Source organism: Pseudopipra pipra, chromosome 13 (genome assembly GCF_036250125.1).
Source record: "Pseudopipra pipra isolate bDixPip1 chromosome 13, bDixPip1.hap1, whole genome shotgun sequence".
Classification (NCBI taxonomy): domain Eukaryota; kingdom Metazoa; phylum Chordata; class Aves; order Passeriformes; family Pipridae; genus Pseudopipra; species Pseudopipra pipra.
The window spans coordinates 20,338,056-20,352,266 of NC_087561.1; the positions used below are offsets into that span (position 1 = coordinate 20,338,056).

Here is a 14,211-nt window from a genome sequence, read left to right on the forward strand (position 1 = left end):
CACATGAGGAGCCATAACCCAGTGCGTCCCAGTTGGCTTCTCCTCGTTCCTGCTTCCCCTGGCCACACGATGGCACAAGCTGCCAGAAATTGGTGTTTAAAAAAATCCACGAGTCCCATCCCGGTGCGGTCTCGGAGTTCCCGGTGGTGCCGGCGCTGTGTGTTCTGCTCTGCTCTCTCCATTCCTTTGGAGAAGCCCCGGAATTGCTGTTCAAAGCCTCTGTGGCTGGGAACGTTTTTAAGGAGCCGTGGGATGCCGTGTCCATCGTGGCAAAGGGTGGAGCAGGGAGCGGGAATGATGTGAGGGAATTGGAGAGCTCGGTTTGGGGGATCTGAGGGTGCCTGGAGGAAAGTGGAGCTGGTTTGAAGGCAGCTGAGCCCGGCCCAGCCTGGTGGGCCCCTGTGTTGGTGTGTATCCCGGGATCCTCTGTTCCCATCAGCACATCCCAGGGCCCCCACTTTGGTCCCTTTTGCCACTGGGGCTGTCCCTCCCTCACCTCGTGCACCCTGAGCAATCCCCCCACCCCACACACCCCTTCACTTGCCTCCACTCACCCTCTCTCCTCTCCAGGCTGCTCTGTTTGCCCTCCAGTGCCCCCCACATCCCTGTTTGCTCCCTTGTCCCACCAGGACCCCAATTCCTCCCTTGAGACCCCTTGGCTGTGCAATGCAGCCCCTCCTTCAGCTTTTGGGGCTTCCCAGAGTCCTCAGCCCTACAGTGAAACCAAACCACCCCATTTTCCCTCCAGTGTGTCCCAGAGCTTTCTGCCTTCCCACAGTGCACTCCCACACCCCCTTCTCACTCCCAGCTCTCAAAATTCCTCTGGTGCAGCTTTTGGTGCAACCCCTTGCCCTTCCTCTGGTGCCACCAGGAGCCTTTGGCTCCTCACAGGACTCGGGTGAAACAGAAGTTGCTTCTGCCCCAGCTGAAAATTGTTTCCTTTTTTAGCTTCACTCCTCATTTGGGGCTTGGAGCAGCCTGGTAGTGGAAGGTGTCTCTGCCCATGGCAGGAGGTGGAACGGGATGGGCTTTAAGGTCCCTCCCAACCCAAACCATTCTGAGATTCCATGGATTTAACAAATTGAGGAACAGTGGGGGAAAGGTAAGGAGGCAGGTGGTGAAAGAAAAGGTCAGGAAGAGGGAAAAGGAATGGGAAAGTGAGTGTTGGGCACATGGTGGGAGGTGCTTTGGGAGGTGGGATTTGGGGGCTGGGTTCCCTCCCTGCCTGGTGGCCGGGGCTGATGGAGCCAACGGGTGCCACCATGTTGGTGCTCTCCAACCATCCACATCCACCCCCTTTCTCCTAATGCTTCCCCCAGGGCTCTCCTATCCCGGCGTCTGGCTTTGGAGCTCCATGGGAGTCGCAGGGTCTGGCTGTGCTCAGCAGGGCAGGAAAGCTTTCCCAGCACTCGGGGGCAGAGCCCAAACCTTCCCCAGCCCCTCATCCCTCTGCACCCTCAGTCTGGAGATGACACTTGGTCCCCAGGCCCTGATCCCAGGAGTGTCTCTTCCTTAAACTGAAATTCCCTTTGCAGGAAGCCGGTGGGACATGGATGATCCCAGCCCACCTCCAAAAGGTGGAGGGAAAAGCTGCTCCCAGTGGGACGAGTGTTTTGGAGCCAGGCCGAGCCCCTGCCCCCCAAACCGGGGTGGGAGGGAGTTCAAACTGCACTGCGGGAGCTGAGCTCCAGGGATGGGGGGGAGAGGAGCTGTGGGAAAGGAATAGGGATGGATCTTCTGCCCTCGGGGCATAGAAATGGTGTGGGATGTCTCCTGTAATTCCCATTCCTGTGGGACCCCCCTGCCCTGCCCCAGCTGGTCCCCGCGCGGTGCCGGAGCCGTCGCAGCTCTGCCTTCCCTTCCCATCCCCGGGAGCGCGGGGACAAGAGCGGGAGCTGTCACTGCTGCCAGGAAGGCTCCCGGGAAGAGGAGGTGGCACGGAGGGAGAGGAGCCATCGGCAGCAAAACAGGCTGGGAATACCCACGGCGTCGGGGATCCATCCTCACGGTGGCGAACCTGACGGTACAGCCTCACCTGGGCTCTCATCCCAGCGGGGGAATTTCAAGGGGATATTTGAAATCAGGGAAACTCGGGGCTGTTTTTCCTTGGCAGATGCTGCGGTGCCGTCCCGCGGAGCTGCTGGGGATCACCTGGGTGCTCCTCGCAGGTAAGGTGGCCCCGGGCTGGGCTGCGCTGGGAGCCGGTGCCGTCCCGTGGGCTCCGCGCCAGGTCCTCGCCTGCTCCAAACCCCCGGAGAGGCTTCGGCGGAGCTTTGGAACTTTTTAGGAGGGGTAAAAGGCTTAATCTGGAATGGAAAGGTGTGTGTGTGTGTGTGTGTCCAGGGAGGGAGAAGGTGGGAGAGCCAGGCACAGCTCCGGGAATAAAAGTCGGCTGCAGACAGATTTATACTGGGGCTGAGAGATGTAATAATGCAAAAATAAACACATATATATTAACATATATACATATGTGTTAAAAATATATATGTAAAATCATGATATATGTAAACCCCCAGATTTTATTGCAGTTATGTGAGCAATGACACTGTGCTCTTTAGATACTCACTGGCTGCCTGGAAACACAAATCATAGAGTTATGGAATGGTTTGGGTTGGAAGGGTCCTTAAAACCCATCCCATTCCACACCCTGCCATGGGCAGGGACACCTTCCACTATCCCAGGTGGCTCCAAGCTCCGTCCAACCTGGCCTTGAACACTCCCAAGGATGGGGCAGCCACAGCTTCTCTGGGCAACTTGTGCCAGGTCCAAATGTACAAAGATTTTTAGGATGATCATCTGAGACAGAAAGGAAACCCATTACCCTATACTTCGATTTTGGAATGGTGTCAGCGAGCTCTGAGAGTCTGTAGGATGAGCTTTGGCCATTGCAGCTGTAAAAGATTCCTGGGATGAAGTGTTTTCTCTTTCCTTCAGCTTGTGGTTCTGCATGTTTCGTATAAACAGTGTTTTCCCAGAGAAAAAAGGTTTTTAGTCATTAAATTGTTTTTTGTCCCTCAACAGCTACAGTTTGGGGGGCAGGAAGGCACAAAAATAGCTGGTTTCCAAGATCATAAGAATGAGAAATTAAAATCACCAGGTGAACTAGATTTACCTGGATTGTCCCATCTATTTTCTTTCCCACCTGTGCTGCAAAATCCCCCATGTCAGTCCCCAGTGGGAGCAGCAGGACTGTTTCCAGGGCTGTTTGCTGTCTCTGGAGGTGCAGTGAGAATGCAGGTGAACAGCTGCTTATCGAGGCAGGAGGTGAGACACCACGAAGAGCAAACACAGGCTGTGTTGTCTGTGAGAATCCCCCCTGTGAGAACTGCCCCTCACTGCCAGGTTCTGAGGCTCAGGAAGATGTTTTCATCCCATCTCATTTGTTGGGAAATGTGGCTGAGGGTGTTTGGGGTCGGGTGTCTGGAGAGGGACTGGGATCTCTTTCCTTCTTTTCCTCTTCCCCTTCTCTTTCCCTCCTTTAACCTCACCTTCTGATTTTTTTAAAGAATCCCCTTTACAAGATCAGGTTGCAGTAGTGATTTCTGCTCAGCTTTCCTAGAATCCTCATTTTTTGGAGGGGGAATGGGAGCTGTGACCTTCCCACAGCAGCTCCTCTTGAAGTCCTTGAGCACCTGTGAGAGCCCAAGTTGTGACAAGCACAGGAATTTTGGGAAAGTGGCTGCATCCCCCAGTGCTGGGAGTGTGTGAACATGTTCAATCCCAAACAAGACTGGGAATTCTGTGGCTGCCCCATCCACGGAAGTGTTCAAGGCCAGGCTGGAGGGGACTTGGAGCAGCCTGGTCTAGGGGAAAGTGTCCCTGCCTATGGCAGGAGGCGAAATGAGATGAGCTTTTAGGTCCCTTCTGACCCAAACCATTCCAGGATTCTATGAACTGGGAATAAGCCATGGAAATTAGGTCAGGATGACAAAACCTCAAGTAGGAGAATCCAGTTCCACCCCCCTGCCATGGACAGGGACACCTTCCCCTAGACCAAGTTGCTCCCAGCCCCATCCCAGCCCCTCTCCCTCTCCCCAGTGCCACCACTGGTGCCGCTGCCTCAGGCTGTGGGAGCAGCAGGACCCCCCCAGGGAAGAGCTGCTGCTGCTGTGGGATCTTCTGTGCTGCTCCCTGGGCTGGATAACATCACTCACAGCCATTCCACACGGTGGGAGTACTCTAATGGCACCAGCTCCCACACCGTCCTGCAGCACGACGGGGGCTCTCACACCCCAGCCATCCACGCGCCCTACGTGGGACGGGTTGTTTTCCATCCATCCAACGGATCCCTCACGCTGGAGGATGTCCAGGAAAGCGACAGTGGCATCTACAGGGTGACTGTCAGCGGGGAAGACAGAGAGAGCCTGGAAATCCTGCTGGAAGTCCTCAGTGAGTGGTGGGTGTGGGAGGGAGGAGCGGGGCAGTGGGTACAGGTAGACCCATGGTGGAATTTGACTGTACCTGGACCATCGGCCAGACCAGGGCGGGTGGAGAAGGGATTTTGAGCAAAGGCTGATGGGCCAGGCCTGAGCTTGTTTGAACCTGTCACGTATGGAGATTGCACCAAGGAGACCTTGGAAAGAGGCTCCCACCCTGTCCTAGGGGAGAAGATCTGGTGGTGCTGCCCAAGGAGACCTTCTAGGGGGCCCGGCTGAGACAGAGGGCTGGGCTCCATCCTGGGAAGGAATTCCCTCCTTTGTTTTCCACTCTTCAGTCCAGGGATAGAGGGACCAGTAGGAGGATGGAGGGACTGGTGGGATGATGGAGGGACATCAGAGGGAGTGGTGGGATGACAGAGGAACTGGTGGGATAACAGAGGGTAAGATAACAGTGGGAGGATGGAGGGAAGATGGAGTGACTGGTGGGATGACGGAGGGGCTGGTGGGATGACAGAGGGACCAGTGAGGTGCTGCACATCCACTGCCACCTGCAGAGAGTCCCTGCAGCACTCTGCCGAGGTTCAGCCAGCAGGGCCGATGGAGCTGAGCCCAGCAGGGTGGGCTTTGTGGAGGAGTCCCAACCCCCCCTCAGCCCCCCCGGCCCCACACTTGCTGTGTGCTGGCGCCAGCCGCTGCCACAGAGATAGGAGGCACTTGAAATAGCTCAGAAGTTCCTCCTCGATATTGCTCCCGGCAATTCCCTTAATTTGCTCTGGCATTATCCGTCCTTGTGCTAATAATGCCGTGGCCATAATGCTCCCACAGCCCTGCCCCACCCACCTCTCCTTCCAACCACACGTAATCTGAATGGGATCTGCAGCCTTCTCCACTTTTTTCTCATTTCCTGACACATTTCCAAATGCTCCATATTTACCCAAGTCCATTAAAAGCAATGATTCAGCTAGAAAAAACCAAACCCCAGTCCTGGAAAGCACAGCAGCAGGATGGACTTCCCAAGGGAAAGGCACCTGTGACTGGGCTGTGGCAGATGCTGTGGTGACAATTGCAGCCCAGGTGTCCATCAGGGATGCTCCAGGTCATGTTCACTGGCACAGGTTGCCCAGAGAAGCTGTGGCTGCCCCTTCCCTGGAAGTGTCCAAGGCCAGGTTGGATGGGGCTTGGAGCAACCTGGGGTAGTACAAGGCGTCCCTGGCCATGGAAGGGGTGGAAGGAGATGGTCTTTGAGGTCCCTTCCCACCCAAACCATTCCATGATTCCATGTCTGAGAGAAGTGCTGGTGTCCCTGTTCCCTTTCCAGAGCCCGTGTCCCGCCCTCGGCTCTGGAGCAGCGCTCTCGTGGCTCGGGCCGCTGGTGAGGTGGTCTGTGAGGTGGCAGAGGGCAGAGTGGACGCCATCACCTGGAAGAAGGATGGGCAGCCCCTTCCCCCAGACAGAGGTTTCCACCTCTCCAACAGCCGCAGCGTTTTGTACCTGAGGCCGGCGAAGAAGTCGGACTGTGGCTCCTACTCCTGCAACGCCAGCAACGGGATAAGCTGGCAAGAAACCTCCCTGAACGTCACCATTGCAGGTGATGGGGTTTCACCTCCCATAGCTCCTCCTGCTCTCCACCCTTCCCTGGGCATCCCTGAGTGGTTCCATCCCATTCTTCTGCCTCCATCCCCCACAGTCTGGCCGCCCTCTCCGAGAGGTGGTGCCCATGTGTTGTTGACAGGAGCTCCCCACTGTAGGATGATCAGCAGCAATTCCTGATCTCTGATCCTACCAAGCCAAAGTCCTTGGCAGGAGATTGGTCATTCCCTGTTGGAGCAGGTCCCAAGTGATGGCCCTTGGCCAAGGTGATGGTGAGCAGGTCATGGGCAGGGGGTGGTGTCCGGGAAGCCTGTGGGCAGTACCCATCCCAGGTTGGACATTTCATGGTGCTGATTTGGCCACCAGCAGGCAAACAAATGGAATCTGTCCTGGTAATGGAGGAGCCCTGTAGCCACCAGAGCCATCCAGCCAGTGTCCTGACTCCTGTCCCATCCTGGCTGTTTTCCAGGTCTGTCCCGCCCCTTGAAGGACACTCTGAGGATTGCAGTGGTTGCCGTGGTCTTCGCCGTCGTCTCGGCCTGTGGATTAATCATCCCCGTGTGCCAGTCTGAAAAGCTCCGAATAAGTGAGTTGGGGGAGCCAGACCCCCATTTCCCTTGGCTGGTGGGAGAGAGGGAGGAACATTGCTGTGGGACCCCCCAGGTCCTGGGACAACCCCCCGTACCTGGGTGGGGACAGCTCATCCCACCCGGGGGGCTGGCACGGGGGACTCCTGGGGGTCACAGCCATCACCCCCCCTCTCTGGGTGTTTAGGTGGGGACCTGTGGAGGTGGCTCAGTGCCTACACCGCTGGGCTGGTGTGCGTCGCCTGCATCCTGGACGGCACCGCCGGGATCCTCTGGATGCGGGAGGAAGGTAGGAGGGGGCTGTGGGGCTGTTTGGAGTGGGGGGCAAGGACCCCATGGGAGATACAGAGACTCGTGGGGGTCAGAGAAGAAGGCAGTGGTGGAGGGGGGGGGGTCACACGGGGAAACACGAAGGGTAGATCCATCTGGAGCGATTTGTGTGTTCCCCATGTGGGATGTCCAGGTCGGAGGGGTGGGGCTGGACCACCATGTGGATCATACACCCACCTGTACAACTAATGCAGCCATTCCCCTTTCCCCAGGGCCCTTTCCCAGGGTGAGTCACAGAAGAGCAGTAAAATCATCTAGGGATGGAGAGGCTGCTTGCAAGGAAAGGCTTGGAGTCAGGAGAGGGTGGGGAAGGGATATGAAGGAGAGGTACCAAGGGATGAGGGCGGTGGACAGTGTAAGAGCAGGTTCTCTGCCTCATCCTGTTGCCTTTCAGGCCCTTCTGTTGCCATCATATTGCCCGAGATCACCCTGACCTACCTCATCGTGGTCACCTTCCTGGTCTCCACTAACGTGATCTTCCAGCCCATGATTTTCACCCAACTGAAAAGCAAAACAGGTGAGTGGTTCCACCTTGGTGGAACCTCACCCTCAGCTTTTCAAAATGAAAACTCCTGTGCTAACTCAGGGCTGGTGCATCCTGCACCAGACCCTGGGTGAGGCCAGATCCCCACCCACACCTCTGGACACACACATCCCTTTCTCCTGTGTCCCTCGCAGCTCAGTACACGATGGGCTATGCTGCCCCGGGGGCGGTGCTCGTGGTGGTTCTGATGGCCTCCTTCCTCATCAAGAGCATCTACGAGCGCCACGGTGAGCGGGGATGCCCCACCCCAAGGCTACGACTCATGTAATCCCCCTACCCCTTCAACTCAGCCGTTGGAGACAAACCTGCTCCAAGGAAAAAAAAAAAATCCAACAAACCGGGAGCTTCAGGGAAGTGAAATCTTTGCAGAAGCAAAGTTCTGTTTCAACACCCCCCGTCTATTTTTACTTTGTGTTTTTGTGTGTGTGAGTGTGGGTTTTCACGGTGGCAACTTGCCTTCCTCCTGCCTGTCCCTCTGCTCCGTGCTGACCCCGGGTTTCTCTGGTGGCAGGAGAAGGATGTGCCGCCTTCGTGGACATGACCCCCCTGGTGCTCAGCACGGCGGCCGTGTCGGGCCTCCCGCTCCTCACCATCTTCCTCTGCTGTGAGTCTTCTTCAGCTCTTCATCCCACTCTGCTTCATCACCTCCCAGCCCCTCCCAGTGCCTCCTGCCAGGCGAGCTGGGCTCCCTCTGTCCTCACCCATCAGGCAGCCCGTGAATTATTTAAAAGTGGTTTATTTGGCTCTTGTGAGGACACCAAGAGCTCTCCATTGCCTGTGTCCCTTCCCTGGTGAGCCCCAGCCACCACACCCCAAATACAATATCCCATCCCTTGCCCCTGGTGCCTCTCCCATGTTTTCCTGGAGGCTGGGATTTGTCCTTTTGCAGATCACATGACGCAGGGGAGGCGCCAGGACCGCGACATCTCTTCCACGGACAAGGCGAGGTAGATCCTCTGTTCCCATTTTCCACATGAATTCACACTGTCTTTAAGTGAAAAGAGTGGCATATGGAAATTATCCTGTGCTTTGGTTTAAGTCCTGGGCCCCAAGAAAGATGCAGACCTGGTTTCATAGCATCCAAGTACGGTTTGGGTTGGAAGGGACCTTAAAAATCACTCGGTCCCACCCCTTTCCATGGGCAGGGACACCTCCCACTAGCCCAGGTTGCTCCAAACCCCGTCCAACCTGGCCTGGGACACTTCCAGGCAGCCACAGCTTCTCTGGGCAACCTGTGCTGGGGCCTCCCCACCCTCACAGCCAGGAATTCCTTCCCAATATCCCATCCCATCCTGCCCTCGGGCAGTTCTCACCCCAGCACGAGGGATCTCAGCCACACCTTGGGGCTGTTGGGCTTTAACCACCCCCTGTGCCCTGCAGGAAAGCCCCCCAGGCCATCACACCCTCCTGACCAGCTTCTCTTTGCCCCAGCCAAAACCACTGGAGGTACAGAGGGGTGAGAGTCACCCCCACAGCCAAGTGTAGGGTCTTGTGCAAGGGTGGGCAGGGAGAGGGACACACCAGAGCCCCTGTGGATCCGCCAGAGCCCGGCTCCAGCAGTGCTCAGCGTGTCCCCTCTGCTCTTCCTTCCAGGTCCTTTGAAATGTCTGGCACCATGGACATCATTCCCAGCTGATGGAGATCTTCTGGGGTGTTTCTCACTTGGCTGAGTCAACCCCAGCCTTCCCCAAGGTTTAGTGGGTTCAGGGCTCTCAGTGTCAGATCCCCTACAACATTCATAATAAATGTCAATGAAATTAACCCATTTTTGCCTTTGTTTTTGAATAAAACAGGTCCAGGGGAGCCCAAATGCACATTTTCCCCTTTCTCCATAAAACCAAGGCCTGAAGTAGAGAAGCACTTTTAGCAACAGCTGCAGGAGTCTCTCTTTATTTAACATTTGTGGGTAACCCCAAGCATCCACCTCACCCCACCCTTCCCATCCATCCACGTGTCACTTTTCACCCCCTGGGCAGGTGACTTCAGGGCATGTTTTGGGGTGTTCTCCCCCTAAATCCACAGGCCCCTCTGCTGCCTGTCCCCTTTAGTCTGGGACAGCATCTCCAGGGGACCAGCCCCCCACTGGGAGGTTTGGGGGGCCAGGATCTGGGTGCTGCCTACACGGCAGGGCAGGGCAGGGCTCACTCCTTATGGCCAGCAGGAACCTGGATCCCTATCCACTCTATTTTTTTTGCTCTTCCTCCTTGGATTTTCCCGCTTGAACAGGCAGCATCACATTCACATCTCAGCCCCCTGCTTCCCTCCTTCCCACGTAGGAAAAAAATCACAGTTCCTGGGCCTCTTGGATCAAGAAAATGGGGGGAAATCCTGTTTTCTTCACTTTTCCTGGACCCCTCTCCAAACAACCTGCCTTAGGAGGAGAATGCAATGAGTATCAGGAGCTGAGTAAGATGGAGACTTAAGAAAAACAGACATTAAAATGGAGAGCAGGGGTTGGACTCAGAGCACTCCCTGGTTTCAGCCCCGGATAAGCGATGGCTTGTGGCAGGTTTGGCCACTGGGACACAAGAAAACCACAACCAGTAGCTTCATCCCTGAGTGGTCAGAGCCTGGCAGGTTTAAGGGCCATCAAACCACGAGAGGCCTCAGAGGTCAGCATGGCCTTGGCACCAGCTAATTGCCAACTGCTAATTGCACAGAGCAAATGGGGCAGCAGAGAGAGTGAGGGATGAATTAACCCCTGGACGTACCAAGGATCTCCAAAACACCCAGGATGTCTATGTCATGTTCAGCTTCTTGCTGGCACCTGTGATCGTGCCTGTATTAGAGAGAGGAGGGGAGAATTTACCATTTCTCTGGCTTTTTTAAGTTTGTTTTTTTTTTGTTTCCCCCATCCCCTATATTCCTGCAACTGGGCCCTCAGGGGAACCTCACAGCCAGTCCAAGGGGAATGAACAGGAATTGATGGGTCCTGCTCTTTGCAAAGAGGATTTTCTCCCTCCTATAAGAATCTCTGATTATTGCTGGGTGGAAAGGAGCTTCCCTGGAGGCCATGGGCCATGTTTGTACATCCCTGAGCCTTCTGCTCTGTCTTCCTGGGAACAGTAAATTTGATTTATTTATTGACTTTGTGTTTGCTGAGCCCTTGTCAGCAGTCTCTGGCCTTCCTCTAATATCATTAAGGTTAAAAAAAAACAGTGGCTGATTTAATCTCTCAGGCTATACCAGACCTGCTGAGGGCATGAGGCTGCTCAGGACCGTGGCCAGGAGGCTTTTGGATGCTGACAAGTATGGAGAGGCCACAAGCTCCCTGGACAATCCACGTTATCTCCTGGTCATCCTCACAGTAAGGCAGTTTTCTTGTATTTGGGGTGAATTTCCTTATTAATGTGCCCATTGCCTCTTGGCCAGTCAGTGGCACCAGTAAAAATTCTGTCTCACTCTCCTTTGCAAGCCCCTTTAGATATTTATCCCCCTTGACGAGACCCCTGAGCCTCCCCCAGCTCTCCCAGCCTCTCCTTGGACGGGGGATCCTTCAGCACCTGGATCATCCCTGTGGCCCTTTGCTGGACTCTCTCCAACCAGACCATATTCCCAAGGTGCTGAGGAGCCCAAAACCAGACCCAGTCCCCAGCTGGGGACACACCAGTGCTGAGCAGAGGCAAAGGGTCCCCTCCCATGGTGTCACAGAATCACAAAAGCTCAGAAAGACCCCCAAGATCATCGGGTCCGACTGTGATGCTCCTCCTTATGCAGCCCAGGACACTGTTGGCCACCTTTGCCTCGCTGGATCGTGGTGTCCATGCTTGGTATGATGCTCGTGGTCCATGTGGTGTCCATGCTCAACATGATGCCCCAACTCAGCCTGGTGTCCATGGCCCTACAATGCCCCATCCCAGGCAAAATGCGCTCCGAGGACTTGGTGCCAGTGTGTGAGCAGCTGATGGAACAGCCAGAAAGGCTGTAACAGGAACAATCCTGGCAGAAGATACCTGCTGAGATGCCTGGATGCTGAGATATCTGGCAGCCAGGGCACTGCCAGCCCGGGAGCCAGCGCATCCCTGAGGATGCAGCCGGGAAGTGCCACCGGGTGCTCAAGATCGGCCCCAGACACCCTGAGGAGCACGAAACCAAGAAACAGCAACAACAAACATCATCTGGAAAAGGGAAACTGAGTTTAAAGAGGTAGACAACAGTCTGGGAAAGCAGGAAGAGGCAAAGGGTCTTGGCTGTTCCAGCTGGAGGATGAGAGAAAGGGCCCAGGGAAGCAAAAACAGGTCTGAGAAAAACAGGAAATCGGATTATCGGAGGCAGTTTCCAGGTGCAACAGAAAGATCTGCTCCAAGGAGTGGTATCCTGCACCCCCTCATGTCACTACACCATCAAAAATCACTCACTTCCTACCCAAAACCAGCCTCCCCCTGCAGGACTTTCTCTACCTGAGCTGCGACCCTGCTCGGGAATGATGGCCTGACTCCAGATTCCAACATGGAATTCCAACATTCCTGCAGGAGACTTTGTCCAGCAGCAATTGGCCTGGCTCCTGGAGCGGTTGGATGAGCACTCCACTAGTGAGACTGCCACTAACACCTGTATATAATATATAGGTATTTGTGTAAGGGATTAACCATAGATACACACGGTGGGAGCATGAAATACACACATGAACTGTGAGTAATCCTGTAGTAACTTGAAATGCCCACTCGCTTTACCAGTAGTAAAGGTGGAGGAAGGACACAAAGGCACAAACCAAGGATGGGAGGAGATGGATGCTGCCAAGATCTCTTCCCCAAGTACATCCCAGCACATCTGACACACTCCAGGATACAAACACAGGGATTTATTTACTCGGGGCACATTTAAACTCGTCACTTTATACACTCTATACTCAGCCTTTCCCAGAGGCTGCTTCCAATGCACTGTTTCCTACAGCCCAGACGTGCTTTTCTGACCACAAACAGCTGCTGAGCACAAACCCAAAGGCCACCAGATGAACCCCAGAGGTGAAACCTCCCCAAAAATCCCCCCCTTCCCGGGCTAGCCCTGGGGCAGCCCCAGCCGTGCTTCCTGGGAAGCGGCTCCTCCCTGGGTCGTGCCAGGTCTCCATGACTCAGGGAACTGAGACAGGTTAAAAATACCCTCACCCAGATCTGGAGCAGAGTTGTTGGGTTGTTTTTAACCCCAGCTGAGTGTCTCAGGCTGTCACTGCCACAGGGGTTGGGTGAGGGAGGGGATGGGGATACAGGAACCCCCCAGCAGCAGCAAATGCCCTTCCCAGCACAGCAGAGCTGGGCAACAGGATAAATCCAGCATTCCCACGTCTGCCACCAGCTACAACCCACCCCCAAGGGCTGACACTCACATGGGGGAGCACGGGGAGCACATTCCACTGCTACCACAGGCTCCAGATACCCCAAGGGGGCATTTTCCACCCCTAAACCTCACGGGGATGACGTGTGATAACAGGGATATCCACTGGGATAACGTATATGCTTTTATTAGCAGCAAAAGACACTATAAAAAACACAAAGTCTCCAAAACAATTTGCAGACAACTCCCTGAAACACTTAGAAAAATGTTATTTGTAAAACTGTGTGGCTGCTTTTCACACCTGCAAGTGCAACAAGGAACATGACAACCTGCCCTGAAGCTTCCAACGAGGCTGGAACCTCAAACCACCCAAACTCTTTTGCTTCCTTGAATCGCTCCAAGAAACCCCAGGCTGAGAGCCTGACTATCCCAGTGATCTCTCCCACCATTTCCCAATTTGCTCCCAGAAAGAGATGTAGGAGAGCTCAGGGATGGGATTTGAGCCTCTCCCAGGAGAATTTCTGTTCTCTGAGAAAGGATAACCCTGGGAAGAGGGAACCCCCCACTGCCCTGGCCAGGAAAGCTCTTGCAGCTCTTCAGGCAAGACCCCAGCACAGAAACACCCCCCAGACTGGTGGCTCGAAGCACAGAGAGGTCCCCAAGTGACCAGGACATCCAACACCCATTCCAGAGGTGCTGGGGACCGGCTCAGGGACCTGGGGTTGTCCCCATCGGACTGAAAGGGGGGTACAAACACCTCGGGGTCCAGCACCCCAGGAGAGCATCCAGTTCTCTCCAGGGGGGAGATGCTTTCTATAGGAATAACATTCCCTTCACAGCAAAGCCCAGGAGAGCCCTGTGGACACAGCACAGGGATGGAGGGGACAGGAGGACAGGAGGGGACAGGCAAGGCTGACCTGGCCATATCCAACCAGGCCAAGGCTGCTGCCACTTGTTGGAGCAGCAAACAGGAAGCACAAGCTGGCACTGACACATGGTCAACCCAGCTGGCTCATGCTGGGAAGAGGATGGGATGTCTTCAGGGATGTCCCCTGATCCTGCCAGAGCCCAAGGAGAACAGAGGAGATGGGCTTGGGAGCATCCCGCCATCGTCCAGCAGCAGGGATTTCTTTGGGATTTGCTTTTGAAAACTGAACTCCTTTGCTGTTCCCCCATTCCCTGCCAGCTTCCACTGCCTCCCTCCCCTCCTGGATGCATAAACAGCAAAATCCTGCCCTTTTTCCTCCCTCTGAGGGTCAAAGGGAGTGGAAAGCCCACAGAGCGCCCCTGGCAAGCCCCTGGCACAGCAGGACTGGCACCAAACAGCATTTCCCAGCATCCCCAGGACTGTGGATTTGCCCAGTGTGGATGGTGGCTCTTCCCAGAGCCATGAGCCCACCCAGGCTCTGGAGGAAGCCAGGAGAGGGATGGAGAGATGAAGCAGGCACAGCTGTGCCCATCTCCTTCAGAGACGCGCGAGGGGCCCTGGGAAAGAGCAGGACAACACAAA

The 14,211-nt window shown here is 55.3% G+C and overlaps 1 protein-coding gene across 1 annotated transcript; it reads left to right on the plus strand.

Moving 5' to 3' along the window:
• The first annotated feature begins 18 nt into the window (after positions 1–18).
• On the plus strand, positions 19–9,191 carry LOC135421678 (uncharacterized). The gene is made up of 11 exons (XM_064670316.1): positions 19–2,023; positions 2,114–2,168; positions 4,039–4,389; positions 5,698–5,967; positions 6,439–6,555; positions 6,744–6,845; positions 7,281–7,403; positions 7,565–7,657; positions 7,942–8,034; positions 8,320–8,377; positions 9,024–9,191. The coding sequence occupies exons 1-11, from the start codon at positions 1,757–1,759 to the stop codon at positions 9,064–9,066; spliced, it is 1,572 nt and encodes a 523-aa protein (XP_064526386.1). The 5' UTR covers positions 19–1,756; the 3' UTR covers positions 9,067–9,191.
• The last annotated feature ends 5,020 nt before the right edge of the window (positions 9,192–14,211 follow it).